Genomic DNA, 24,738 nt, shown 5'->3' on the forward strand with positions numbered 1-24,738 from the left:
AATTACGATGGGATGAGGATCCAGGTCCACGAATTAATGATGGGATGTCCCATTCAGAACTTTAATTAACCACATGGGTGAGGATCCAGCCGCTTTAATTGAGGTTGGGACGAGGGCCCAGCCCCGCTAATTGCCGATCCAGCCGCGTTAATTGCCGATCCATTCCCGTTAATTAATTGCCGATCCATTCCCGTTAATTAATTGCCGATCCAGCCGCGTTAATTGCCGATCCATTCCCGTTAATTAATTGCCGATCCATTCCCGTTAATTAATTGCCGATCCAGCCCCGTTAATTGCCGATCCATTCCCGTTAATTAATTGCCGATCCAGCCCCGTTAATTGCTGCGCACGCGGGTCCCCGGGGGGCGGCAATGGCGGCTCGGGCCGCACCCCGCCAGCAGGGGGCGCCACCCGCCCCGCGCATGCGCGGCCCGCGGCGTTTCTCGCCGCGCGCGGCCCCTCAGCGGCGCCCGCCATGTTCGCGGAGCTGAACGAGCTGCTCGGGGCCTCCCCGGAGCGCCCGGACGCGGTGAGAGGGCGCTGAGAGGGCGGGAGGGACGGGCCGGGGCCGCCGGGAGCGGCGGGGCACGCTGGGAGGGGCACGGCCTCCGCAGACGGAGGCGGTGGCTGCGGCCGGTGCCAGAGCTGAGCCGCCTTCGGCCCTTCCATCTCCCGTTCCCGGCTCTCCGCCGCTCCTCACGGCTCCGGCTCCCACTGAGCAAGGGCCGAGCTCTGCTCCCGCGGTGTGTCCGTGCTCCCATGCGGGGAATAAACACAGAACTGGGCGTTAAACCCGCTGGCGGGCACTGCTCCGGACCGGGGAGCTGCTCTAGAGATACTTGTCATTAATTAATTAATTAATGTAGCTTTTCCAGGGAGGTTTTGTGTAAATGAAGTCACGCAGGAACTAAACAGCCTGGCTGTCTGTGAGAGCTGTGCAGGTAAAATGTCAGTCGTGGAATCCCAGAGTGGTTTGGGCTGGAAGGAGCCTCAAAGCTCATCCAGTCCCACCTCCCGTCCTGTGTAGGGACATTTTCCTGCATCCCAAGCCCCGTCCAGCCTGGCCTGGGACGCTTCAGGGATCCAGGGGCAGCCAGAGCTGCTCTGGGGATTCTATTCTAGGGCCTCTCCACCCTTACAGGGAACAATTCCCAATTCCCAATCTCCCATCCATCCCTGCCCTCTGGCACTGGGAGCCATTCCCTGGGTCCTGTCCCTCCATCCCTTGTCCCCAGTCCCTCTGCAGCTCTCCTGGAGCCCCTCCAGGCCCTGCCAGGGGCTCTGAGCTCTCCCTGGAGCCCTCTCCTCTCCAGGGGAGCATTCCCAGCTCTCCCAGCCTGGCTCCAGAGCAGAGGGGCTCCAGCTCTCCTGGAGCCACTCCAGGTCTGTTTTCTGTCCATCCGTCCCCCAGCCTTTGCTGATTCTGGGTGTTGTCCTGGCCCAGGTGCAACACCTTGCACTTGGCCTTGTTGAACCTCATGAGGTTCCCATGGACCCGCTCTGTCAACATCTCCGGGTCCCTCTGGGTGTCCCATCCCTTCTCTCTGGCGTGTGACCACACCACCAGCTTGGTGTCATCAGTAATTATTAATAAATTATCCATATGCTCCATGTTACTCCATGTTTTTCCTGACAGTTATGAGCTTAGATGATAAAAACAAGTTTGAGGTGATAATTTATTTTATAAGTGTGAGTTTCCCCTTTTGTCTCCAGTTTCCCCCCTTGCTGTACTACCAGCTTGTGATGGGAATAGGAGAGGTTTCTCCTTGATCTGGAGGGTACTTCTGAGGTCATTCCTTGTCAGGCTGGCTGGAGTGGGGCAGTGCTGCTCTGATGGGGAATCAGTACTGAGGGGAATTTGGGATGGTGCCCTTGAGGCTCAGAGCAGACCTGGGGAGGTGTTAGTAAAGGGTGGTCTGAGTGTGCAAAGTCCCAAAGCCCTGAGGTGCCTCTGGGTTGCTGTTGGGTTTTTAATTCACGTGAAACACTAAGGGAGAAGTGCTTGGTGGAGTTTGTGCTCTGTGGTGTGGACAGGACACTTTGGTGGTGGAGCTGTGGGATGAGTGGGAATGAGGGCATCCACGAGCTTGGTTCTGAGGCAAGGAGCTCACCTCGATGTGAGCAGGAAGTTCCGCAGAGCAAAACCCTGAGCTTTGGCCTGAAGATCCTGGGTTTGGCTTGGCAGCCAGAGCAGGAGCTGAGCAAGGCTTTGTCTGTGTGAGGAATTCCCTTGGGTTGAGCTGGGCGTTCCCATCCCACCACAGGCTGTGGGTTCTGCTCTCTCTGGGTGTCACACCAGGGTGGCTGCCTGCCCAGTGAGCGTGTTCCCAGTGCTGGAGTGGGGAATGGCCTCCTGCAGTACTCACGGCACTAAAGGTGCTTCACTCTGGTGGTAAATGATGAGTAGTGTGTGTGCAGGTCCCCCTCGGTGATCCCTGTGCAGAGCCAGTCCCTGCGGTGTGCTGGGGTACCCGGCCGGGTGTCCCCCTGTGTGGCAGTGTCAGCCCTCTGCTGGCCGGCCCTTCCCGGCGCTGCCATCCCCATTTCCGCAGCTCCACAGCCGGGCCCTGCCGCTTCCCGGGCTGACAGGAGCTGTCCCCGCAGGCTGCTGGGTGCAGGGAGCTGCTGTGGCCGTGCCTGCTGTGTCACCTGGGCTTGTGGCACCCGCCGGGGCATTCTGGCAGTTCCTGGCGAGCAGCTGCAGCCTCTCCCTGAGCCTGCAGGTGTTGAGTGTGTGAGGGCAGAGCGTGGACACACCGGGCTGGGGCTGGTGGGGAGGATGCCACAGGAAGGCTTTGCCTTTGGGATGGTGCTGGGTGCTCAGAGTGACAAACGCCAGCACAGCCTGTGGGACCCAGCTGGTGCTGGCAGGGAGGGCACGTGGGGCGTGCCCAGCCCGCTCTTCCCGGGGCTCTGGTGGGGAGCAGGAGAGGATGGAGCTGCACAAGATAAACCCTGAATGCCTGGGTTTGTGCTCTTTGACACAGCTCTCCTCCATGGAGGGCACATCTTGGGGCGGTGTCCCTGTCACTGCAGTGTGTTATGCCATTGAGGCATAACCCTTTTTGGGGAAAGAGCTCTCTCTCACTCCAGCTCTCACTTCCCTGCCCTGGCCTCTGCTCTGCATTCCCTGCAGTCACGTTCAATGTTTGCTGTTCCATTCACTCTGCACCGGGGAGTTTGTTCTGATGGATGGTTTGGGAATTGCCTGTGTGGAGATGGCTCCTTGCTCTGAAAGGCTTCTTCTGTTCCTGGGAGTAGAAAAACCTCCCACTTTGATAAGTTCTTTGTGTTTCCAAGCAGCTCATCTATGATTTGTATTGATTAAAGAAACATCCTGCCTAAGATTTTAATGGAAACAAACACCTTGATGAGGCTGGGGCTGATAATGAGTGTGCACTAATGAACAGAATTAATTTCCTGCCTGATCAAAACAGGGTTTATACCTTGTGCTGAGAGCTCTGCTGCACTACAGAACTTTGATGATAAGGTTTTCTACTCTGAAGGTGGCATGTTGGAAGTAAAGCTGGAAGGGAGGCTAGGGAGGGCTGTTTGACACAGGAGGAGCAGCAGCTCCAGGGGTGCTGGCGTTTGGAGCACACTGGCAGTGCTGGCTGTGGCAGGGGAGGATGGGCTGGGAGTGCAGTGAGTGAGTGGCTCTTGTTCCCCTGCCACTGGGAGAAGAAAGATGCCCGTGAATTGGAGGAAAGGGGCACAAGGCTGGGAGATGGAAACAGCCCAGAAGCCCCTGGTGGTGCCCAGCACCAGAGGCTCCGTGTGGTGGCACTGGGAGCACCGTGCTGCACCTTAGGGGAGGGGGTGGCACCTGCTGCCACAGACCTGGGGGTTCAGCTGGGCTCACAGCTGAGCACAAGGGTTTTTAGCTGGGACATGTGGGGACATGGTCCAGTGGTGAAGGGTTTTTAGCTGGGACATGTGGGGACATGGTTCATGGTGAGCTTGGCAGTGCTAATGGTTGAGCTGGGTTCATGGTTGGACTTGGTGAGCTCAGAGGGCTTTTCCAGCCCTAGTGAGGCTGTGGTTCAGATGCCTCCCCGTGGGCTGTGTCCAGAGGAAGTGCTGGCTTCCCTCTGTAAACAGGCAGCTGGAGCTCTGCTTGTCCACTTCTTCCTCTGAGTAGCACCTGCAGAATTCCTGCAGCTTGAGCCAACATCTTGTCTACCAAGAGCACTTGGTGCCCTCACCTTACTCTGTTACTTTGCTGCTTCTTTTCCAGGGTAAATTCACCCTGCTGCGAGACACCCGGACAGATGGCAGCTTCCTGGTGCACCACTTCCTCTCCTTCTACCTCAGAGGTGGGTCAGCAGCAGCACTCTGAGGCAGGAACACCTCAGAGGTTCCCTCAATGAGGGAGCAGTTCTGCAGAGTGTGAGTTATCCTCAGATAAACCCAAAGTTTGGGGTTAGGATTTATGGGTCCTAGTCCTGACTTGTTCCTGGGACTCCACTGTATCCTTGGGTACATCCCATAATTCTGCACCTTGTTTCATCATGGATTGTGGCAATGGTTGTAAATCAAACAGGCTCTGACAGGGAAGTGTTCACTGCAATTCTCTCACTGCTTCCATTTTTATGATATAATTACACATATCAGGACCAATTAACAACAGATAAGCTCAGAGTGAGTCAAGAAACAAACAGAGCCTGGCAAGCTGTCTAATTACTTTTGTGGGAGCAGTTTCCCCTGTGAGTAACCTCCTGGCCCCTGCAGAGCAGGCATTGGACTCAGGGACTCCTCCAGCTGTAAATGGTTCAGAGACCTGCCAGGCACTGCCTCAGGCTCTGCTGGTGTCCTGCCCCACAGCAGTGCCCTGGGCATTGGTGCTGCTGCCCCACAGCAGTGCCCTGGGCATTGGTGCTGCTGCCCCACAGCAGTGCCCTGGGCATTGATGGTGCTGCCCCACAGCAGTGCCCTGGGCATTGATGGTGCTGCCCCACAGCAGTGCCCTGGGCATTGGTGCTGCTGCCCCACAGCAGTGCCCTGGGCATTGGTGCTGCTGCCCCACAGCAGCGCCCTGGGCATTGGTGCTGCTGCCCCACAGCAGTGCCCTGGGCGTTGGTGTGCTGGCTGTCACCTGCTCCCCTCCAGCCCAGGACCTGGGTGCTGTTATTCCCTGTTTGCAGCACCCCCATGTTGTCCTCTTGGTGCCCAAAACCTTTGGGAGATCTGAAGGTTCATCTGGGGCCATTGACTTGTTCTATTTGAAATCCATGTCCAACAAACATGCTTATGTTCATAGCCAAACTGTGTTCCAAAATCACTTTTTATTTAGGTGTCTGACACAATTCCCAGTTCTGTGTTTTTCCAGTCAAGGTCGCTTGCCCTGTGAGAGCCAAAATGGGAATTTTTGGTATGTCTGTGGTTTCAGTAGTTCAGTGTCACAGCTGGCACTTGGCCTCCTTACTGTCACACCATCAAACAGGGTCAGGAGGTCTCAGGCTGGCCTGGCATGAGGCAGAAAAGTGGCTTTACACTCTTCAAAGTCATCTTTTTCCATCTTTTTCCCTCTTTTTAAACTCACATTTTCACTAATGCAGATATCCTCTAGAAGGGTGGAAACTGAAAGCAAAGGAGGGTTTGTCTAGACCTGCATCACTTCAAGGTCCTTCCAGACAGATGTGTGGCCTGGCTGCTGTGATTTATGAGCTTTGATAATGTCAGCTGCAGAGTGGAACTGCTAACACGTGCTTTTGTCCCTCCCCAGCTGGCTGCAAGGTTTGCTTTGTGGCCCTGCTCCAGTCCTTCAGCCACTACAGCATCGTGGCACAGAAGCTGGTGAGTCCTTGGCATGGGTTCATTGTTATGGGTCCAGGAAGGTTCTGTTGGGTGGGAAGGAATGGGAATGGGCAGCAGGAACTGTGTGTGAGCAAATGTTTCCAGGCCTTGATGGGGACAGTCAGGATTGGTGCTCCTGGGATGGGGATAAAGAGCACTTTGGGGCAGAAACCCAGCTGTGAGGTGCCCCACGGGCTCTGCCCTGCCACGAGCTGGAACAGCTGCTTGCTTTGTGCTTGGAATGGTTTGCTGGGGATCAGTGCTCCCCAGACAGGCACAGACTGCTGGATGGAGGCTCCTTAATCCCCTGGAGAGGAAAATGCTGGGGTGTCAGTGTTCCCAGGACCCTGCACTCCTACAGGGGCTCCTGGGGTGACTTTGTGCCCTGTCCTCTGGTTCCTGTTGGGATGGAGGGTCACAAGGACACCTGTGTGCCTCCTTGGCCTCTGGGCTGAGCCATCCCTTTGAGCTCTGTGAGGAGCCACAGGTAAGTTCCTGGGGATTTCCTTCCCATGCTGAGTTGGACAAGGATTATGTGTACTCTGCAATGAGGAAAGAGAGACAAAGCAGGCAGGGTAATTCTGCGTGTCAGCATATTGTCTGAGCTCCAAACTGCTTCACTCAGCTCTTTTACACCACTCCAAGGTGAAATGCCCCAGGTGGGCAGTGCAGGTGACCTTCCAGGGCTGAGGGGATGCGGGCTTGCACTGCTCCTCCCTCTGGTTCTGCTGTGAATCCCAGCAGCACTGCTGCTCACAAAGACTCCCAGATGCTGAGGAGCCAGGTTCTGTATTCTCCACTGGAAACACGGTGCTGCTAAACAGCTGGATTTTATTTACTGCTCAGATTTTACCTTTTGAAAGGAGATCAGCGCCCGGGGCACACAGCAAACAGGCTGTTCCCCCACGGAGCTGTAACTCCAGGTGTGATTCCCCTGGCTGAACAACCCCCCCAGGAGCACAGAGCTGTCCTGGCCTTTGTGGTGCAGAGGGGAGGAAATCCTGGGGGGAACTTGCTGAGTGGGGCAGGAAATGGGGCGCAGCAGCCGCTGTGGGGAGGAAATCCAGCGGTCAAATACGGGCTCCCTGCCTGCTCCTCAAGTTCAGGGTGTTTCCCAATGCCGAGATTTCCCGGTGTACACTCATGGCAGCTGCTGACATCTCCCTGGCTGGAGGCTGAGGAGCGAGAACAGGAGGATTAGCTGGAGCACACGTGCGATGCAAATGGGGGCGATTTGCTGTCTGATACTCGAACAAAAGGTGGCTGCCACAAAGGAGGTGATAAGCACAGCTCAGAGAAGCACTGAGCTGCTTTCAGCTCTGAGTCACTCCTGCCTTGCAGCTTCATAGGTGCCCCTGTGGTCCTTGCTGTGGATTCCTCCCAGGCTCTGAGGAGCTGGAGGTCGCAACATCGGTTATTTATATCCAAGTTTCCATCACATTTTCTCTTTGCTTTAATCCTTCTTTGCACAGATGAACACGCCAGGCTCAGAAAAGGTGGTTCTCGGCAGGGTAGTTTCACTCTTAAATTTGGTTAAGAACTGGCTGCTGTAGATCTTTACTGGAGAGCAGTAATGGTGTGGCCACAGGCCCTGTGCTGGCACTGCTGAGGCACCTCCAGTCCTGGGGGCAGATTTGTGATCCCCAGGTACAGGACAGGGCATGTTCAGAGAAGGGAATGGAGATGGGGAAGGGTCTGGAGCCCCAGGAGAGGCTGAGAGAGCTGAGGGAGGGGCTCAGCCTGGAGAAAAGGAGGCTCGGGGGGACCCTGTGGCTCTGCACAGCTCCTGATAGGAGGGGACAGCCAGGGGGGCTCAGAATCTGCTCCCAGGGAGCAGGGACCTCAAGGGTTGCCAGGGAAGGTTCAGGTTGGATATTGGGAAAATTCCTTCCCTTGAAGGGTGATCCAACCCCGGCCCAGCTGCCCAGGGCAGTGCTGGAGTCCCCACTGGTGAAGGGATTTAAAAACCCTCTGTTTGTGGCACTTGAGGACATGGGTTGGTGGTGGCCCTGGCAGTGCTTGGGGGAATGGCTGGACTGGATGGATTCAGGGGACTTTTCCAGCCTCAGTGATTCTGTGACTGTAATTATGGCCTTAGGAAAGCCTGCACTTGGAAGAGCTTCAGAACTGAGCAATGCCCCAGTTTCTGTTGGGAGCAGGGTAGTCCCAGCCCCAGGAGGAGGCTCCTGGAGTCAGGGTGGATTGTACAGTGACACTTGTAGCACTTGTGTGAGGTGATAAAGTGAATATTTATACACAGCTGAAGTGATATTTCCAGGGACTTGCTGCTTTCCCAGAGTGCCAGGTGTTACAGGTCCCAAACCACTTCCTTCTGTGTTAGCTAAGCGCAGGGATGTATCTTTACTTGCAGGAAAAAACTTCCCTGACTTTTTTTGTGCCTGTGTCATCTTTCCCTGAGGACCCACACTTCATTTTAAGGCACTGTCAGTGTTATTGGCCCTGACCTTGCAGAGAACATGCAGGGCTATATCAGGACAAACAGCAGCAGGGCACCCTGCCAGGTTGGTGTTCCCACCCTCACTTGAACAAAGTTTGTTTTGTTTTACAGGAAAACCAGATTTGTCCCCATTTGATGATGCCCATCTCCTGTCCCCTTCGTGGAGCTCACAGCTTGGAGGGCGTGGTGTGGCCTGATCACTGATGGCCCCACTTTGTCCCACAGCTGTGTTTGCCGATGAGCTCATCCCCCCTGCTTTGCACTCTCCATTCCTTCTGTCCCTCAGACATTTCCCTTTCCCGTACGGGATGGCCAGTGGAGAGCAGCAGCTCTGCTCTGAGGGGCTGTCACTGCTGGCAGCCGGGGGGCAGCACGCTCCACAGCTGCCCAGAGGGACAGGAGAGCTGAGCTGCAGCTGCAGGAGCATCCTGGGCTGGGTCCTGCTGCTGGTCAGGAGCATCCTGGGCTGGGTCCTGCTGGTCAGGAGCATCCTGGGCTGGGTCCTGCTGCTGGTCAGGAGCATCCTGGGCTGGGTCCTGCTGGTCAGGAGCATCCTGGGCTGGATCCTGCTGCTGCAGGAGCATTCCTGGGCTGGGTCCTGCTGGTCAGGAGCATCCTGGGCCGGGTGCTGCTGGTCAGGAGCATCCTGGGCTGGGTCCTGCTGCTGCAGGAGCATCCTGGGCCGGGTCCTGCTGGTCAGGAGCATCCTGGGCTGGGTCCTGCTGGTCAGGAGCATCCTGGGCCGGGTCCTGCTGGTCAGGAGCATCCTGGGCTGGGTGCTGCTGGTCAGGAGCATCCTGGGCTGGGTCCTGCTGCTGGTCAGGAGCATCCTGGGCTGGGTGCTGCTGGTCAGGAGCATCCTGGGCTGGGTGCTGCTGGTCAGGAGCATCCTGGGCCGGGTGCTGCTGGTCAGGAGCATCCTGGGCTGGGTGCTGCTGGTCAGGAGCATCCTGGGCTGGGTCCTGCTGCTGGTCAGGAGCATCCTGGGCTGGGTCCTGCTGCTGGTCAGGAGCATCCTGGGCTGGGTCCTGCTGCTGCTGCAGGAGCATCCTGGGCTGGGTCCTGCTGCTGGTCAGGAGCATCCTGGGCTGGATCCTGCTGGTCAGGAGCATTCCTGGGCCGGGTCCTGCTGGTCAGGAGCATCCTGGGCTGGATCCTGCTGCTGCAGGAGCATTCCTGGGCCGGGTCCTGCTGGTCAGGAGCATCCTGGGCTGGATCCTGCTGGTCAGGAGCATCCTGGGCTGGATCCTGCTGGTCAGGAGCATCCTGGGCTGGGTCCTGCTGGTCAGGAGCATCCTGGGCCGGGTGCTGCTGGTCAGGAGCATCCTGGGCTGGGTCCTGCTGCTGGTCAGGAGCATCCTGGGCTGGGTCCTGCTGCTGGTCAGGAGCATTCCTGGGCCGGGTCCTGCTGGTCAGGAGCATCCTGGGCTGGATCCTGCTGGTCAGGAGCATCCTGGGCTGGATCCTGCTGGTCAGGAGCATCCTGGGCTGGGTCCTGCTGCTGGTCAGGAGCATCCTGGGCTGGGTCCTGCTGCTGGTCAGGAGCATCCTGGGCTGGGTCCTGCTGGTCAGGAGCATCCTGGGCTGGGTCCTGCTGCTGGTCAGGAGCATCCTGGGCTGGGTCCTGCTGCTGGTCAGGAGCATCCTGGGCTGGGTGCTGCTGCTGCAGGAGCATCCTGGGCTGGGTCCTGCTGGTCAGGAGCATCCTGGGCTGGATCCTGCTGCTGCTGCAGGAGCATCCTGGGCTGGGTCGATGGCTGACAGCGTGCCAGAGATAATGTCCTGTGCTCCAGGGTAATGGAGCAGGATACTGGCTCACAGTGAAAGCTTTCAGGCTGTCTGGGTGCTGGGCACTGCAGTGGCTCTGCTCTGGGGATATCAGTCCTGGCTGTGCACTCAGGAAGGTGCCACTGGCCATTTAGAGCACTTAGCCCACTTTTCCAAGCTGCCTGATGCTTCCTGTGCTGCTTCCAGAGATCACACTGGGTGGGCTGGCAGCAGGGGACAGGCAGAGGTTTGCTGTGGAAGGTGGCTGCAGTGGGTGAGTTCCCTGGAACCTGTTCCCCTGCTGGAAAACTAAGCTGGACTTGCTGGCTCCATGGCATGGCACTGAGGGGGCTGAATTCTTGGTCTGACACACAGGCACCCTGTCCCTGGCTGCTGTGGCCCTTCTCTGTCACCCAGGCAGGCCCTGGTGTCACAGCACTGAGTTTCCTTCTGAAGGGGGGACGCTTTTCTTGCAGATCTGAGGTACAGAGACTTTGTGTGTGCAGGAAGAAATGGCTGAAGCAAAGGTAAAATCAGTTGCTGAATTATTGATATCAATAGTGAATTTAGTCACAGCCTTTCAGCAGGTTCCCAGTCCTATGGACTGCAGAAATCCCCGAGGGAATGGGGCATGTGAGGGAATGTGAGGCTGCTGTGCAGCCCAGCCTTTCCTTATGGCATGGCAGGTATTTATTTGCTGGCTGTTCCCTGCTCCTCACCTGCCACATAAAGGTGCTTCTGTCCTTGGCTAGGAAGTTTTCCATCGTGTGTGCTCAGAATTGCCCAATAATGCTGCTATTTCTGGAGCTGTTACTGAGGGGTAGTGCCCAAAAAAATCTATTGCTTGATAGGGGGACTCTGAAGAGGGAGTGAGCATTCAGGCATATGTTCCTTCCCAGCTGAGTAGAAGGAAAATAGAGGAAGAGTTCTAAGGCAGCAGGATTCCTGGGGTTGGGAGTCCAAGCAGCTTCCATTTAAAGCAGGGAGCAAATGCCAGCAGATGGAGTTCAGTCGGGCCTCAGATTATTCTTAATATCCATGTTACAAAGTGATAGTGCTGCAAAATTGAGCCTGGGAAGATAATCATGGAATGGTTTGGGTTGGAACACACCTGAAAAGGTGATCTAGTCCAATCCTCCAGGAAATAATTGTACTGCACATGGTCATGGAATCACTGAGGTTGGAAAGCCCTCAGGGATCTTTGTGTCCCCCTGTCCCCCAGCACTGCCAAGGCCACCTCTAACCCAAGTGCCACATCCACAAGGCTTTAAATGCCCCCAGGGATGGTGACTCCTCCACTGCCCTGGGCAGCCCCTTCCAATGCCTGGCCACCCTTTTTGAGAATAAACTGTGGAGAGTGAGAAGGTCCCCTCAGAGCCTCCTCTTGTCCAGGCTGAGCCCCCCAGCTCCTCTAGCCCCTTACAGGCCTTGGAGCAACCTAATCCAGTGGAAGATGTCCCTGCAGAGGGATGAACTGGATGACCTTCAAACATCCCTCCAACCCAAACCTGTGTAGAATTGTGTGATCTCCAGCTGAGCCCTGTCCATGTGTGCTGCAGCTGTGGATGTCTCCGTTGGAGCTGGCTGTTCCCAGCACGTGGCCCTCCATTGGCCTCACCACCAGGCAAGGCTGTGAGCCAGCTGAGCTTGAGTCTGAGCTGCAGCCCCAGGCATTTGTCGTGGTCCTCCTCCTCCTCCTCCTGGTGGAGTCAGGGCTGCTTCCCGTGGGATTCCTGGCTGTGGGAGCCCTGGCTGCTCTCTCCAGGTGTTGTGCAATGCGGGGATGCCAAGCCCACGGCCTCTCTGGATCCAGGCCGTGCCAGGCTCAGCTGGTGCCAGGCTCAGCTGCGTGGGCTGTGCCCAGAGCCCTCATTGCCACAGATCTGGAGATAGTGACAAACAAAAGCTTTCACCTCCCAGGGAGGGAGGTGAAGGGATTGCTCACAGCAGGCCCTTGGAGAAGCCTGGCCCATTCTCTCCCTGTCTCTGCACACCAAGCTGGCTTCCCAGAAGGAATTCCAGGAGGTTTGAGCCCCCAAATCACAATCACAAATGTGCTTTTGTTATCTCCGGGCAAAGTACAGAAGAGTGAATATGTCACCAGTGACTGTAACAGAAATGCCCATTTCATCCCTGAAGCACTGACTTTATCAGCACATTTAGATAAGATTTGATTCAAACAAGAATGAAAATTTGGCTGTCGACCCATGTGGTTCTGTGTGCACCATTTTCCATAAGTGTTCACTCTGAAAGCCAATGTTTTCCTCTCTCCAGGGAGTCAGTCTGGCAGCTGCCAAGGAGCAGGGACAGCTTGTCTTCCTGGAGGGTCTCAAGTCCTGCCTTGACCTCCTGTTTGGGGAGGAGGAGCAGCCAGGACAGCCCAGTCCTCTGCAGTTTCTGAGGTGAGCCTGAGCATGGAGTGTTCCCCCTCACATCTGCTGCCACCAAGGGCACCACCCAAGGTGCAGGACTGCCTCCTGCTGCCCTTTGTGCTCTCCTCCAAGGCCCAAGGACTCAGCTGGACACCAAGGGAAGGGAAACACCAGCATTGTGCACATCCCTCTAAGTGTTCTGGCCTCTCCCTCGCTGCTGCTTCGGAGGGATCCTGTGTCCCTTTCCAGATTTTAGGGGAACTTGCACTCCCAGCCTCATTGCCAAGCATGTCACAGGTCTAGAAAAACATTTATTTCAGCACTCCACAGGTTTGTGTGGAATGAAACCCCAGCCAAGTGGTTTTATTCCCTTCTCTCATTACTTTGAGTTTTATTCTTATCCAAGAGAGCAGTGCTGCTTTATCCATGCTGGCTTTTGGGTTTATTCCCATGCCATTTTCTCCCTGTTCCCTGGGAAGCTCAGCAGAGGCCAGACACTTCCCTGTCAGTGTCCAGGCCATGCTGGACTGGGCTTGGAGCAGCCTGGAGAGTGGAAGGTGTCTGTGCCATGGCAGAGAGGTGGCACTGGATGGGCTCTGAGTTTCCTTCCCACCCAAACCGTTCCATGGCCCCCGGAGCAGGGCAGGAGGGTTCCACCACACGCAGGTGTGAAGGACAGGGGCTGACGGGCAGCGAGTGAGGAGGTGGCTGTCACAGCAGGAGGGGACAGGCTGGTGATCCCCACCGTGGGTCAGTGGCTGAGGAGGGGGACGGGCGGTGCCAAGCCCTGACACGTCCCTCGTGTCTTGCAGCGGGAGCAGCGGTGACCTGCGAGCCCTGTTTGACTTCGTGCGGGTGTCCCTGAGCGCCACCGCCGGCCATTCCTGGAAGGGCCCCGTGCTGCTGGTGGATGACCTGAGTGTCCTGCTGAGCCTGGGGGCTGCGCCGGTGGCCGTGCTGGACTTCATCCACTACTGCCGTGTGTGTGTGTGCTGCCAGCTGAAGGTACTGCTGCCCCGGGCTCTGCCTGTGCTCAGCCTCCAGAGCAAAGCCAGGTCCGTCTGCTCCTTCCATCGGACCATGCTGAGGTTTCTGAAAGCCTGTGGCTGTCCAGGGAGTTCAGATCATTGCATCATTGCTCTGGGGCCACTCTTGGGAATTGTGTGGGTCCCTGTGCAGGCTCCTGTTCAGCTGGATTCCTGGGAGATGCTGCCCAGAGAAGGGTTCTGTGTGTCTCTGATGTATGAACAGGGATTTGAGATGTAAAATGTTGGGTTTTGGAGCTCCTGGCTCTCCAGAGATCCTGACTCACACCCCTGTGTGGGAGGGCAGGGGTGGAAATGGGTCATGTGAGGGGCTGGTGAGTCTCACAGGGGACAGAAATGAGGGGTCCCTTTGGGGGCACACCAGCCCCTACTCCCACCACCCTCCAGTGTGGCTGCTCCCCGAGGTGGGGTGATGATCTACAGAGATCTCCCAGCGATGTGGGGACTCCTGGGAGCACCACAGCCAGGAGTGCTCACAGTGACATCCAAGCTCTGCCATCGCAGGCAGCGTCCCCTCCCTGGGCACTTCCCTGCAGGAGTGAGGAATGAGCCAATGGTGCTGGGTGCTGTCACCCTGCACTTCACACAGTACAGGGTGTTGGGCTGTATGTGCTGACAGGCATGATCTGCTGGCAGAGACTATTTACCTCCAAAGAGCTAAAAAAGATATCAACCACGCTAACACTTTGCTATTTCTGTCTGAGGTGTTTTGAAGCCTTAAAGTACATTTTAATTGATTGAGAATTCATGTTATTTTAAGTCACTGGTGACTTGCATGGGCTGAGGCAGAGTCTCTTGGGGTGGCTGTTAATAGAGTCGGTGTGCTGGGGAGGTGTTTGCTCCCTGTCAGAGCTGTGAGGGTGTGAGCATTGCTGCAGCCCTTTGGCCACCTCTTTATTTACCTGCTCTGAATTCAGTCAGTGCCATCTGCCCAGCCTGACAGACTGGTTCAGCCACTGTCTCCTCTCAAAGGCTGGAGGTATTTTTAGATTGCATGTTACATATGTGTGTGTGTACACAACGTACAGTGAGCTCCTCAGTGTTTGTATGTCACAGAGTGGCCTGTGTTGGAAGGGACCATAAAGATCATGTGTGCTGTGGGCAGGGACACCTCTGGGTTGGGCCCAGAGCTGGAGGCAGCTCTGCAGGGGGGTCTCCCCTGGGTGGGGCATAGGGGCAGAATCCCCCCTCCACTGCTGCCCACACTGGGGATCAGCCAGGGGATGGGGGGATTCTGGCTGGGCCATGTCCACCCTCTCCATTAGCAGCTGCTGGTTCTTTTCCCAGTGGAATTCAGAGCAAGCTGGAGCTTAGATGGGATGTTTGTGAAAGCTCCTGCTGCCACCCTCCCCATCCTTCCCCTAAAGAATTAGGCCCAGCCAGGGGCTCATCCCTGCCTGCTGTTCCCGTTGCAGGGGAACGTGGTGGTGCTGGTTCACAGCAACGAGGATTCAGAGGATGAGGAGAATGAACTGGTTGTGAACTCCCTGTGCCATCACAGCGACCTCATCCTGTGGGCAGAGGGGCTGGCCACCGGCTTCTGCAAGGATGTTCACGGGCAGGTGAGGCACAGCAGCGTGGACAGCTGGCACGTGTCCCTGTCACCTACAGCACTGCAGGCCCCGGGGTGGTGGGAGACAGCCCAGGCTGCAGTGTGGTTAAGGGTAATCCCATGGACACCAGGATCTGCTGGAGCACCCGGCTGTCACTGCTTCTGCAGGGATATTCAGGGACATCCTGCCACCTGGGACTCCCCCCCTCCAGAAGCTTTCCAGGGTTTGTACAGCAGCTGCAGTGCAGGCTTCTCCCAGCCCGGGGTGAGGGAAAACTTTCCTGGGAAGTTTCCCCCAGTGGTGGATCTGAGCCTGGCCTGTGGTGATCTCTGCAGGGCTGGGAGGGTGCTGACACTTGTGTGATCCCTCATCAGGGGCTGCCACCAAAGGCACAGGGACAGGCAGCTGCTGATGGATTGTTAGTGACCCCCCTTCCCTGCAGGCCAGCCAGAGGCATGGGGGCAAGGCTGCTCTGGGCAGCAAAGGGACAATGTTCCTGTTCCCTTCTCTTTGCAGATCAAGATCATCAAGAGATTGTCCTTGCGGCAGGCGGAGCAGGACCAGGTCCAGACCTACCAGTACAAGATCCAGGACAGGAACGTCACCTTCTTTGCACGGGGGCTGTCAGCTGCAGTCCTGTGACACTGGGACAGTGCAGAGCCTGCAGTGTCAGTCCCTGCCTCTGCAAAAGCACCACCAGCACCTCTCAGGAGCAGCACAGTGAGCTGACCCATGAGGGAAGCTCAGACACACCTGCAAGTGGTGCCAACGTGGGATCAGCCTGCCTGGGGCCTGCTGCATCCCTTTGTCCTCCCACCCCGTTCCCAACACACTCAGGCCAAGAAAGGGAGCAAGAACTTGCAAGAATGGCCCAGAATGGCCCTTGGAGCATGTAAATACAGGCAGGGGGTGCCCTGCGGGCTGGGTGTGCCTGGCCTCACCTTTTCCGGTGCCAGGCACTGCACGGAGGGAGCTGGAGCTGGCACGGGAGGGGATGACACACAGCGGGTGGAGCAGGGATGGTCCCGGGGCCTGGTGCAATCCTCCCCTCGCTCCCAGCTCTGGCTGGCAGAGGTTTGGCCATCTGCCAGCTTCCCTGCACTTGGTAAATCCACAGCTCCGTGTGCAGCCCTCACCTGGCTGTGCTGAGAGCTGGCACTGCCATGCTTTATCAAACCCTGTGGCTTCCCAAGCTCAGCCTGAGCTTTGTGCTTGGATAAACCCCTCTGCAAGCCTGTGTCAGCCACTGCTTCCTTATCCCAAACCCTGACTCGAGTTACACGACCTGCCTGTGCTGGAGCAGGTTTTTCTATTAATAATCTGTAATTTCAGTGAGATAAGGGTACAGTGATTAAGTAACCGTGGATCTCTGGGTGGGAACTGCTCCCCACCTGCTCCTTGGCAGGGAACAGGAATGGGTATCTCCCAAGCCTGGGTGAGGACAGAGCCTTCTCCTGGCCACAGAGCTCAGGCCTGGAGGTCTCCTGGTAGCTGCTCCTGCTGGGGTATCCCATTTATCCTGGGAGATAAAAACGTCCCACACACTTGTGAGAGTCCAGAGCAATCTGCCAGGTCCTTGCAGCTCCAGAGCTGGGATAGCAGCTCTGGCAGTGGGACACATTCCTGATTTTCCACATAGACTCAGTGGCCCATCCCACGCTGATTTGTGCCCTTTGCCTTAGAGTTCTGGGAGCCCTGGCAAGCTCAGGGCTGTGGCTGCTGATCAGTGGCAGCCCAGGGAAGCCAGGCAGGCTCCAGGGATTGTGGCAAAGCCACAAGGAGGGAGGGGAGTCAGGCCATGTGTGTGCTAGAGGATCACTGGTCCCTGGTGTCCCCTGGGTCTCTCTGTGCTCGGCTGTGGAAGTGGCGGTGCCCAGTGCCACTGCTGCTGTCCCAGTGTGCTGGCAGTGCCCAGGGTCACTGCACTGCCCCAATATGCAGAGGGAGGAGGAGAGGACCAGTAGCTGCTGGCACTGCAGCAGCCTAAAGTGCATCTGTGACGGGCACGGAATGGTGAATAATGGGAGTAATGTCTGTGGGATTATCCTTAGAGAAATCCCAAATTCTGGCTCCCAGGCTCTGCCTCCCTCTTGAAACTGGCTAGGTCACTGTGTGACATCACTGCTGTGTGACATCACTGCTGCCTTCTGCCTGGTTCTTTCTGCCATAACCAGTGCCTGTATCCCAGAAATGTGCCGAGGAGCCTGGGTCTGACCCCCCATGACCCCATGCAGGGCATGTTCCCTGGGATCCAAGCCCTTTGGAAAGAGCCTCTCTGCCTGCACAGTGCGGTGGTGTGAGCTTGGACGGGGCCATGAGGCCTGTGGGGGTTACTGAGTCACAGCCCTGCCCAGTGTCCAGCAGTGGCCTTGGCCACCAGGACACGAGGGGACAGCTGTGCTGCCCAAGGCCACCGGCATGGCCGTGCTCCAACCAGGGCCTCGCTCTGGAGCTGACGCTGCGGGAGGGCAGCCCGAGAGTGGATGGCAGGAATGGTGCCATCGGTGGCAGGACAGGCTGGCCTTGCCTGGGGTCAGCCACCAGCTGCGTGCTCAGGGCCCTGCCATGCACTCAGGGCTGTGTGTGTGCCAGCCAGAGCTTGGGCAGCGCTGGAACTTGGGTGGGACTTGGCCTGAGGGCTCAGCTCTCCTGTTCCCTTGGCCTCGAAGGGAGCTGCGAGCAGGGGAGGTCCCACCAAGGCTGAGGCTGGTGGTCAGGGGTGCAGGTCCCTGGGAGAAGGGGATGTGTTATATAGGGGATGTGTTATATTGGGAAATCTGCAGGCAGCAGGGACTGGTAAGGGTCAGAGTGTGCAGCAGCAAGAAGGGCCCTGGAAAGGCTGTTCTGGGGGTGCTCAGCCCCTGGAGATGAAGGAGCAGGGCATGTGTTTTGCAGCATGCCAGCACGGTGCTGGCAGGAGAGCAGGGGCATGGCTGGGGGCGAAGGAAAGATCCCGTGGCCTCTGGGCACCGCTTGCCCCTTCCCGTAGCGTGTGCCCAGTGCCTGGCCCGCTTCTGTTCCCGGGAACCAGAGTCCCCTCTGTCCCCTGCACCGAGCCAGGGCTCCCGCTGCAAGGCGCTCCCTCCCGAGGCGCTCTGTCCCGGGATGCTCCGGGGCTCCTCGTGCCAATCCCCGCCATCAGCTCTTCCTGTCCCTCTGGGGATACTCGTGACCCGCAGCGCCTGACCCGCACATTCCCGCCACGCCCGGTGCACGGGCCGGCTCCGCTCTGCCCCGTAGCCCAGCGTGGCCGGTGCCCGGTTGTGCTCGCACGGCGCCGGCCGCTGCAGGGCCCGGGCCCGGTCCCAGTACCGGTCCCGTTGCTGCCGCAGCCGCCCGCTCCCCGCTCCACGTGCTCGCGCCGCTTCCGGGGGCGCGGCCGGAGGGACAGGAGGCGTGGCCAGTGAAAAGAGGGGATTGGCCCCGGGGCGTGGCTATGTAAATAAAGACGTGTCTCGCGCGGTGTGGGCGTGGCCATGCAAATAAAGCCCATATTGGGGGCTCACGGCTCCCTTGAGGGCGTGGTCGGATGAACGTGGGCGTGGCCACGCCGACGGCGGGGGGTGTGGCCGGCGTGCGGCGCTGCGCGCGCGCGGTCGGGGCCCGGCGGCGGCGGCAGCGGGGGGAGGGCGGGAGGGGGTGGGAGAAGCCGGGCCGGGAACGGGCGGAAAGGCTCGGGATTAACGCGGGTTTGCAGCGAATAGAGCCCACAACATCCTGCGCTAAAAAAAAAAAATCCGGAAAAACCCCCCACCCACGAAGCACGAGAGCCGCGGCTGCTGGGAGGTCAAAGGGCGGAGGTGAGGAAGGAGCCGCTTCCCGGTGAGGTGAGAAGGGCCCGGGGCGGGCGGGGGCTGCGCGATCGGCCGTGGGGATAACCCCTCACCACCCGTGCCCTGCCTCGGGCTCCCCTGGCGGGGGCCCGGGGCCGCGCTCCTTCCCCCGCACCCCCGGCCTCCCCTCCGGCCCGCATCCCCGCTTTTACCGGGGCAGGAGCGCGGGATGGGAACGCGGAGTGGGGTATTCGGGAAGGGAACGGGGGGAACGCGGGGTGTTTTATTCCGGGGCTTGTCGGTGCCATGAGGATTCTGTGCCGGGGCTCTCGGGGACTGCGCTCGGTGCTGCCCGACCCTGCCCTGCCCTGCCCATCCCGCGGGGTGATCACCGTCACCTGCCCGGGAATCTGGGCAATATTCGCGAATGGGCAGAGATGGAGGAAGGGTTGGGGCATCAAACCTGCCGAGCGAACAGGGAGAGAGGAGAGAAGAGCTTGATCGCCTCTGCTGCAGGACCAGGAGAGGGTTTTAGGGGAAGGATTACAGGGATGGAACATGTAAAGGGAGCAGTGGGACTGGAGTGAAACACTCCGTGGGTTTGTACAGGTCACTGAGCGCTCCGGAACCACACGGGTTTGGGTTTGCTGCTCTGGGCTTTAGGGAAAGGATTACAGTGATGGAACATGTAAAGGGAATGGTGGGACTGGGAATTAAATACTCCATGGGTTTGTACAGGGTCACTGAGCCCTCCAGAACCAGATGGGTTTGCTGCTCTGGGCTTTAGGGAAAGGATTACAGGGATAGAATATGTAAAGGGAATGGTGGGACTGGGAATTAAATACTCCATGGGTTTGTACAGGTGACTGAGCCCTCTGGAACCAGAGGGCTCTGCTGCCCCGGGTCTCTGGGGACCTGGCTCTGTGCTCACTCAGTTATCTCGCCCCCTGAATCATGAACTGAACTGAACCACAAACCTCTGAACTTTGGGGTTTGCTCAAAATTTAGGAGTCGACTTCCTCGTGTGAGTCAGAATGAACATCTTTACATTATGTGTGATCTAACTACTGAGGGGCTTTTGGAATGCTGAGGCAGTTGTGGGGCTGTGCTGGGGAGAATCCCGAGGAAAGGACTCCAGAACGATTTTGGCCTCAGTGCCAGAATTTCCTGAATGCAGCATCCACGTGTTTTTCCGGGTTGTTGAAAGGCAAACCAAGTTTCTTTTCATTCAAGGGGCAGCGATGAGGCGTGAGCTCCCTCTCTGTGAAAGCAGAGCTGTGAGGGGAGGACTAGGGTGGTAAATTTGGGATTACACGAGCTGTTGTGTAATGCAGAAAGGAGATTAGCTGGGATTGGGAAGAGAGGAAAACACCCCGGGATGTTCCCTGAGCCTGTGGCACAGCTCTGTGTTTCCAGGTACAACTTGGCATGGCTTATTTTTCCAATCAGGATTTAAATATAACATTCCAAAAGAGCCCTGAACAATCAGGCTTTGTCTCAGGAGCATTAAAATAGTATTTTAAGTGTCAGAATCCTATGATGAATGAATTAGTCAGGCTCTCCCTGAGTTACTCAACACTGTTTTCAGTCAGGGGGTTGCTGGGCCTGTCTGGCGTCAGAGCTTGGATCATTATGCACCAAAAACTCCTTTTTTTTCCCTCTCTGATGAGAATTTAAAAAGTAGAACAGGTACAGCTCGAGGAACAAAAATAGCATTACCTGCCTGCAGTGGAATGTAGTCGGTGAGCAGCAGCAGTTCCTGGGAATCCTTTCCAGGCCAGGCAGCTGCAGGCACCTTCCTCTTCCTCCCCTTCCCCAGGAGACTCCAGGGGCTCTGGGGGACAGGGGGCACAGTCCCTGTGCCGGGCAGCACGGAGGGATTGCTGGCACACGGGGCTCCTGGGACTGGAGGGAGAGGTGGAAGCAGCTTTCCTTGGCTCTGATATCTGTGATTATAATTCCTCTGAATCCCCTTCTCCCCCTGGTGCAGAGCATTAAAGGGTGAGGAAGAAAGGCTGAAGGAATTGAGCAGTTCTGTGGTGGTACAGCTGCTATTCCCATGTCTGGGAGTGTTACTGCTCACATCCAAGATACCAGGGCAGGGAGCAACAGGGAACTGAGGGTGCCTGTTTTGGAGGGAATCTTAATTCATGTCCTCAGGTGAAGACCCAGCTCCAAAGACTCAGAACAGCCTTGGCCTTTTGGCATAACTGGGAAAAAGTAAAGTTCTCCTTTCAGGAAAAGAGTGAATTCAGCTGGAGTGAGAGCATAGTGGGCAGTGGAGAGGGGAGCAGGATTGCAGTTCTTAAATCTGAATTAATCTTGTATGGAGCATTGTGGTGAAGGAATAATAGTTGGTTTGTTTACAAAGGACAATGTTTGAGTCAGATTCGGGGCTTGCTGCCTCACAGAGGAGTTTTGGGATAGTTTCTCCATCTGGAAGAAAGAGTGCAGTGATTTCCTGGGCCTGGCTTCCTAGCTGCTGGTGATTAGAAAGGAAAATGTTTGGTTGTGTGTGCTGCTGGGGGTGCCCAGTGTCGCTGCTCGGGGCTGGCAGCCCTGGCACTTGGTGTGCTCAGCCCTGCCCTGCTGTGACCCAGAACCTGTGGAAAGCCAATCCCAGGCAGGTGCATCACCTTACAGCTGCTGTGTTCCTCTTTGCAACCCCCAAGATGTGGGAGTGCAGACTCCTGAGCCATGGGAGCTGTCCTGAACAGAGCTTTGGGGGTTATTTCTGAGGGAACCATGCAGGGCAGTGCAAGCTCAGGGTTATGTCTACATTTTTGCTTTTTATTGCATGGATTAATGATCAGAACTGTGGGGTTTCTCTCCCTTTTGTCATCCTGCCTGTGAGGGGATCCCTGACGATGCCATGCCTGACACCAGAGCTTCCAGAACTCCAGAGTCAGGCTGGAAACAGGGCTGGAGCTCTGGCTGGGTCTGTGTGGAAATGTGTTCCCTAGAGAGCCAAGGGCACACTTCTGGTTCCCTGCCAAATCCACAAGTTGTGGAAACCCTTCACTGAACAGGAACCCAACTGGTGCTGCACCCCAGCCCTCCCTCTGGAACGGGAACACTCCTGGTTTATGTTTCCAAAAGGTGTTTCTGGAAATGATGGTGCTGAAGGGATAAACTGTGTTTGACCCAGCTCTAATTCCAGTCAGTCAGGAAACCCCTGGCAGTGCTGGCTGGGCTCTGCTGCAGGGTGGGTGAAGGTGCTCAGCAGGTATTTGTGAGGGGTTTTGGAGGGGTTTTCTTCTAGGAGAAGGCAAACGGACCCCGTATGGAGTGTGGGTTTGGAAAATGCAGGGTTCTGTTTAGAGGGTTTACATGGATGTGGTTTTACCTGGGAAGGGTTTTGGGAAGCTGCTGTCTGCTCCTGGGGCTGGAGCAGGGCTAGCAAAGGAGCTCCAGGTCCTTCCACAGACAATGTTTGCCCATCTGGGCACCCCTGCAGGTGTTGCTGTCCTCTTTAACTGTCCCTGCCCTGCCAAGCTGCGGGTGAAGCATCTGTGGTGGCACATCCCTTAAAAAGAGGTGCAGAGAAGGTGCAGTTCAGGTATTCAGGCATGGATTTGAGTTTTGAGTTTGTCTGTTTCAGAACTAAACACCAAAGCATGCAGACAGAAGGTGTTTGCCTGCATTAAACAGGCTGGTGTGGGTTTTATATCCTAGTACTGATCATTGACTACCGATGCTGATTTCTGTTCTGAAGGAGAGTTTTGGGGCAGGAAATGTGTCCTGTGCAGGGAGAGGAGCCCCAGCCCTGGAGAAAGGAGCAGGGAAGGAGCTGTGCTCAGCTCAGATCCTGGTTTTCTGAGGTGGAAGATAACTGAGGAAGAGAGTGAATCTCCACTGGCCTCCTTGGGATGGTGAATGGCCCCAGGTGCTTCCCAGGCAAACTTTGCCTCACAAAAGCAGAGCTGGAGCTGGGCACGAATCCTTGAAGTGCTGATTTATCTCCAGCACTCCTGCAGTCAGGGTGATTCGAACCCTGAGGTGTTTCCATTCCTCTTTTGAACAGCAGCAAGGCCACAAAGGGAGGATTAAGATAGAAATCAAACCTGACTGTCAGAGGGCATCAGGGCACACATTATTCTGGGAATGTCCTCATGGCAGAAGGTGGTAAAGGAAAGAACAAAGAGGAAACCTTGATGTGTGGCACCCCCAAAACTGGAGTGTTCAGCACCTTTTGACTCTCGGTGAGCAACTGGTGCTGGTGGCAGGCTACAAAAAGGAAGAGCAGCTTTGCAAGCTGTCGTTTCAGGGAGGGATTTCTGTGTGCTCAAAGCAGGGACTAAAAAAGACCTGAAAGCTTCAGGAGGCATCTTTGAGGCATGGAAAGTCAGTGATGTTTCTGAAGCCTGGAGGAGAGCGAGCCGTTGGTGTGGGTGGGAGTGGGACAAGGAGAATGGGCAGGAGTGCTGATCCCAAAATCCTGCAGCAGGTGGGACATGGCTGAAAAGAACCTGGCAGGGAGCAGGAGTGCAGAATGGCTGGTGCTGCTTTGCCACAGGTACTCCTTGCCAAGGTGAGCTTGCTCTTTCCAGGATAAGATACCAGGGCTGTTTCTGCCTGCAGAAAAGCAGCTGTGGCCGTGAATCCTCTAAGATTTGAGTTTTATCCAAAGAACAGTCTTGAGTAGGTGCAATTGAAATAAACTCTGAGCCTAAGAAGGTGCCAGTCTGTGATGGATAAATGAATGTATTCAGAGCAGCAGTAACAGCCTTGTTAATGGGCCTGGGTGTTCTGAGGGGGCTCTGGGGGCTCCCTCACCACTGAAGTGCCAGAACAGACTGTGCACATTCAAGTTGTAAATGACATAAAGCAGGCAAGGGCTGCACGTGTGACTCAGGAGTGAGAAATGGGTTTGAGCAATTAAACATGGCCTGAAATGGGGCTGGTGGTGAGGAAGGACAGTGGTGAGGTTGGGGTTCAAGCAAAAATAGCCAGCTGCAGGCATGAGGATAATTGATGAGGTGTAATCCCTAACTAAAGGAACCTGGTGACCTCCTGTGTGTGTGGGAAGGGGCAGGTGAAAGTCTGAGTGTGGACATTGCTGGTGGTGGCCTTGGCAGCACTGTGGGAGCAGTGGGACTCCAAGGGCTCCTCCAGCCTCAGCAATCCCATGGCTCCACATCCCCCCCTGGGGCTGGCTGTGCCCCCTGGGAGCAGAAGGGGTTAAACAGCAGGGAGGGGCCCAGGGAAAACCAAACCAAACCCTGTGTGACACCTGTGGACATTTCTGGGACTGCTGAAGAGCAAACTGGACACATTTGTTGGTGTGTTGGGAATAACTTGAGCAAAGCTCACTGTGCTCTGAGTGAGGGCTGTGTGCAGAGCCCCCTGTGTCCCTGCTGTCCCTGTGTCCCTGCTGTCCCTGTGATGTCACTGCTCTGAGTGAGAGCTGTCTACAGAGCCCCCAGAGCCACTGCAGCCCTGTGTCCCTTTGTTCCTGCTGTCCCTGTGACTGTCCCTGCTCTGGGCTGTGGGTCCCATGGCTGGGCTGGGGCAGTGGGACGGGGCTGTCCCCGTGTCCCTGTGACTGTCCCTGCTCTGAGGTGCTCTGGGCTGTGTCCCTGCCCGTGCTGGGACAGTGGGACAGGGCTGTCCCTGTGTCCCTGTGACTGTCCCTGCCCATGCTGGGGCAGTGGGACAGGGCTGTCCCTGTGTCCCTGTGACTGTCTCTGCTCTGAGGTGCTCTGGGCTGTGTCCTGCCCGTGCTGGGGCAGTGGGACAGGGCTGTCCCTGTGTCCCTGTGACTGTCACTGCTCTGGGCTGTGTCCCTGCCCGTGCTGGGGCAGTGGGACAGGGCTGTCCCTGTCCCTGTGTCCCTGTGACTGTCCCTGCTCTGAGGTGCTCTGGGCTGTGTCCTGCCCATGCTGGGGCAGTGGGACAGGGCTGTCCCTGCTGGCAGGATGAGCAGTGCTGTGTCCTTCAGGGCTGCCCAGGGAGCTCTCAGGGCTGTGCCCA

At 56.9% G+C, this 24,738-nt stretch overlaps 2 protein-coding genes across 4 annotated transcripts in view; both read left to right on the plus strand.

The window, feature by feature from the left end:
* The first annotated feature begins 396 nt into the window (after positions 1 to 396).
* Positions 397 to 16,332, plus strand: ELP6 (elongator acetyltransferase complex subunit 6). Its single transcript, XM_071456450.1, has 7 exons — positions 397 to 529; positions 4,238 to 4,316; positions 5,726 to 5,796; positions 12,296 to 12,423; positions 13,206 to 13,398; positions 14,855 to 15,001; positions 15,509 to 16,332. Exons 1-7 carry the CDS (start codon positions 476 to 478, stop codon positions 15,632 to 15,634), a joined length of 798 nt encoding a protein of 265 aa, XP_071312551.1. The 5' UTR covers positions 397 to 475; the 3' UTR covers positions 15,635 to 16,332.
* A 2,286-nt stretch (positions 16,333 to 18,618) lies between these two features.
* The window catches only part of SCAP (SREBF chaperone), a 57,776-nt gene continuing 51,656 nt past the window's right edge, over positions 18,619 to 24,738 (plus strand). For 2 of the 3 annotated variants that reach the window (XM_071456386.1, XM_071456388.1), the window contains exon 1: positions 18,619 to 18,819. The gene's annotated coding sequence lies outside the window, so the exon portion shown is untranslated. The remainder of the gene's footprint in view (positions 18,820 to 24,738) is intronic. The other variant, XM_071456387.1, reaches the window with a different exon arrangement.

This window comes from Agelaius tricolor, unplaced genomic scaffold (genome assembly GCF_023055355.1).
Source record: "Agelaius tricolor isolate 1412-34295 unplaced genomic scaffold, bAgeTri1.0.p SCAF_58, whole genome shotgun sequence".
In the NCBI taxonomy this organism is placed as follows: Eukaryota; Metazoa; Chordata; class Aves; order Passeriformes; family Icteridae; genus Agelaius; species Agelaius tricolor.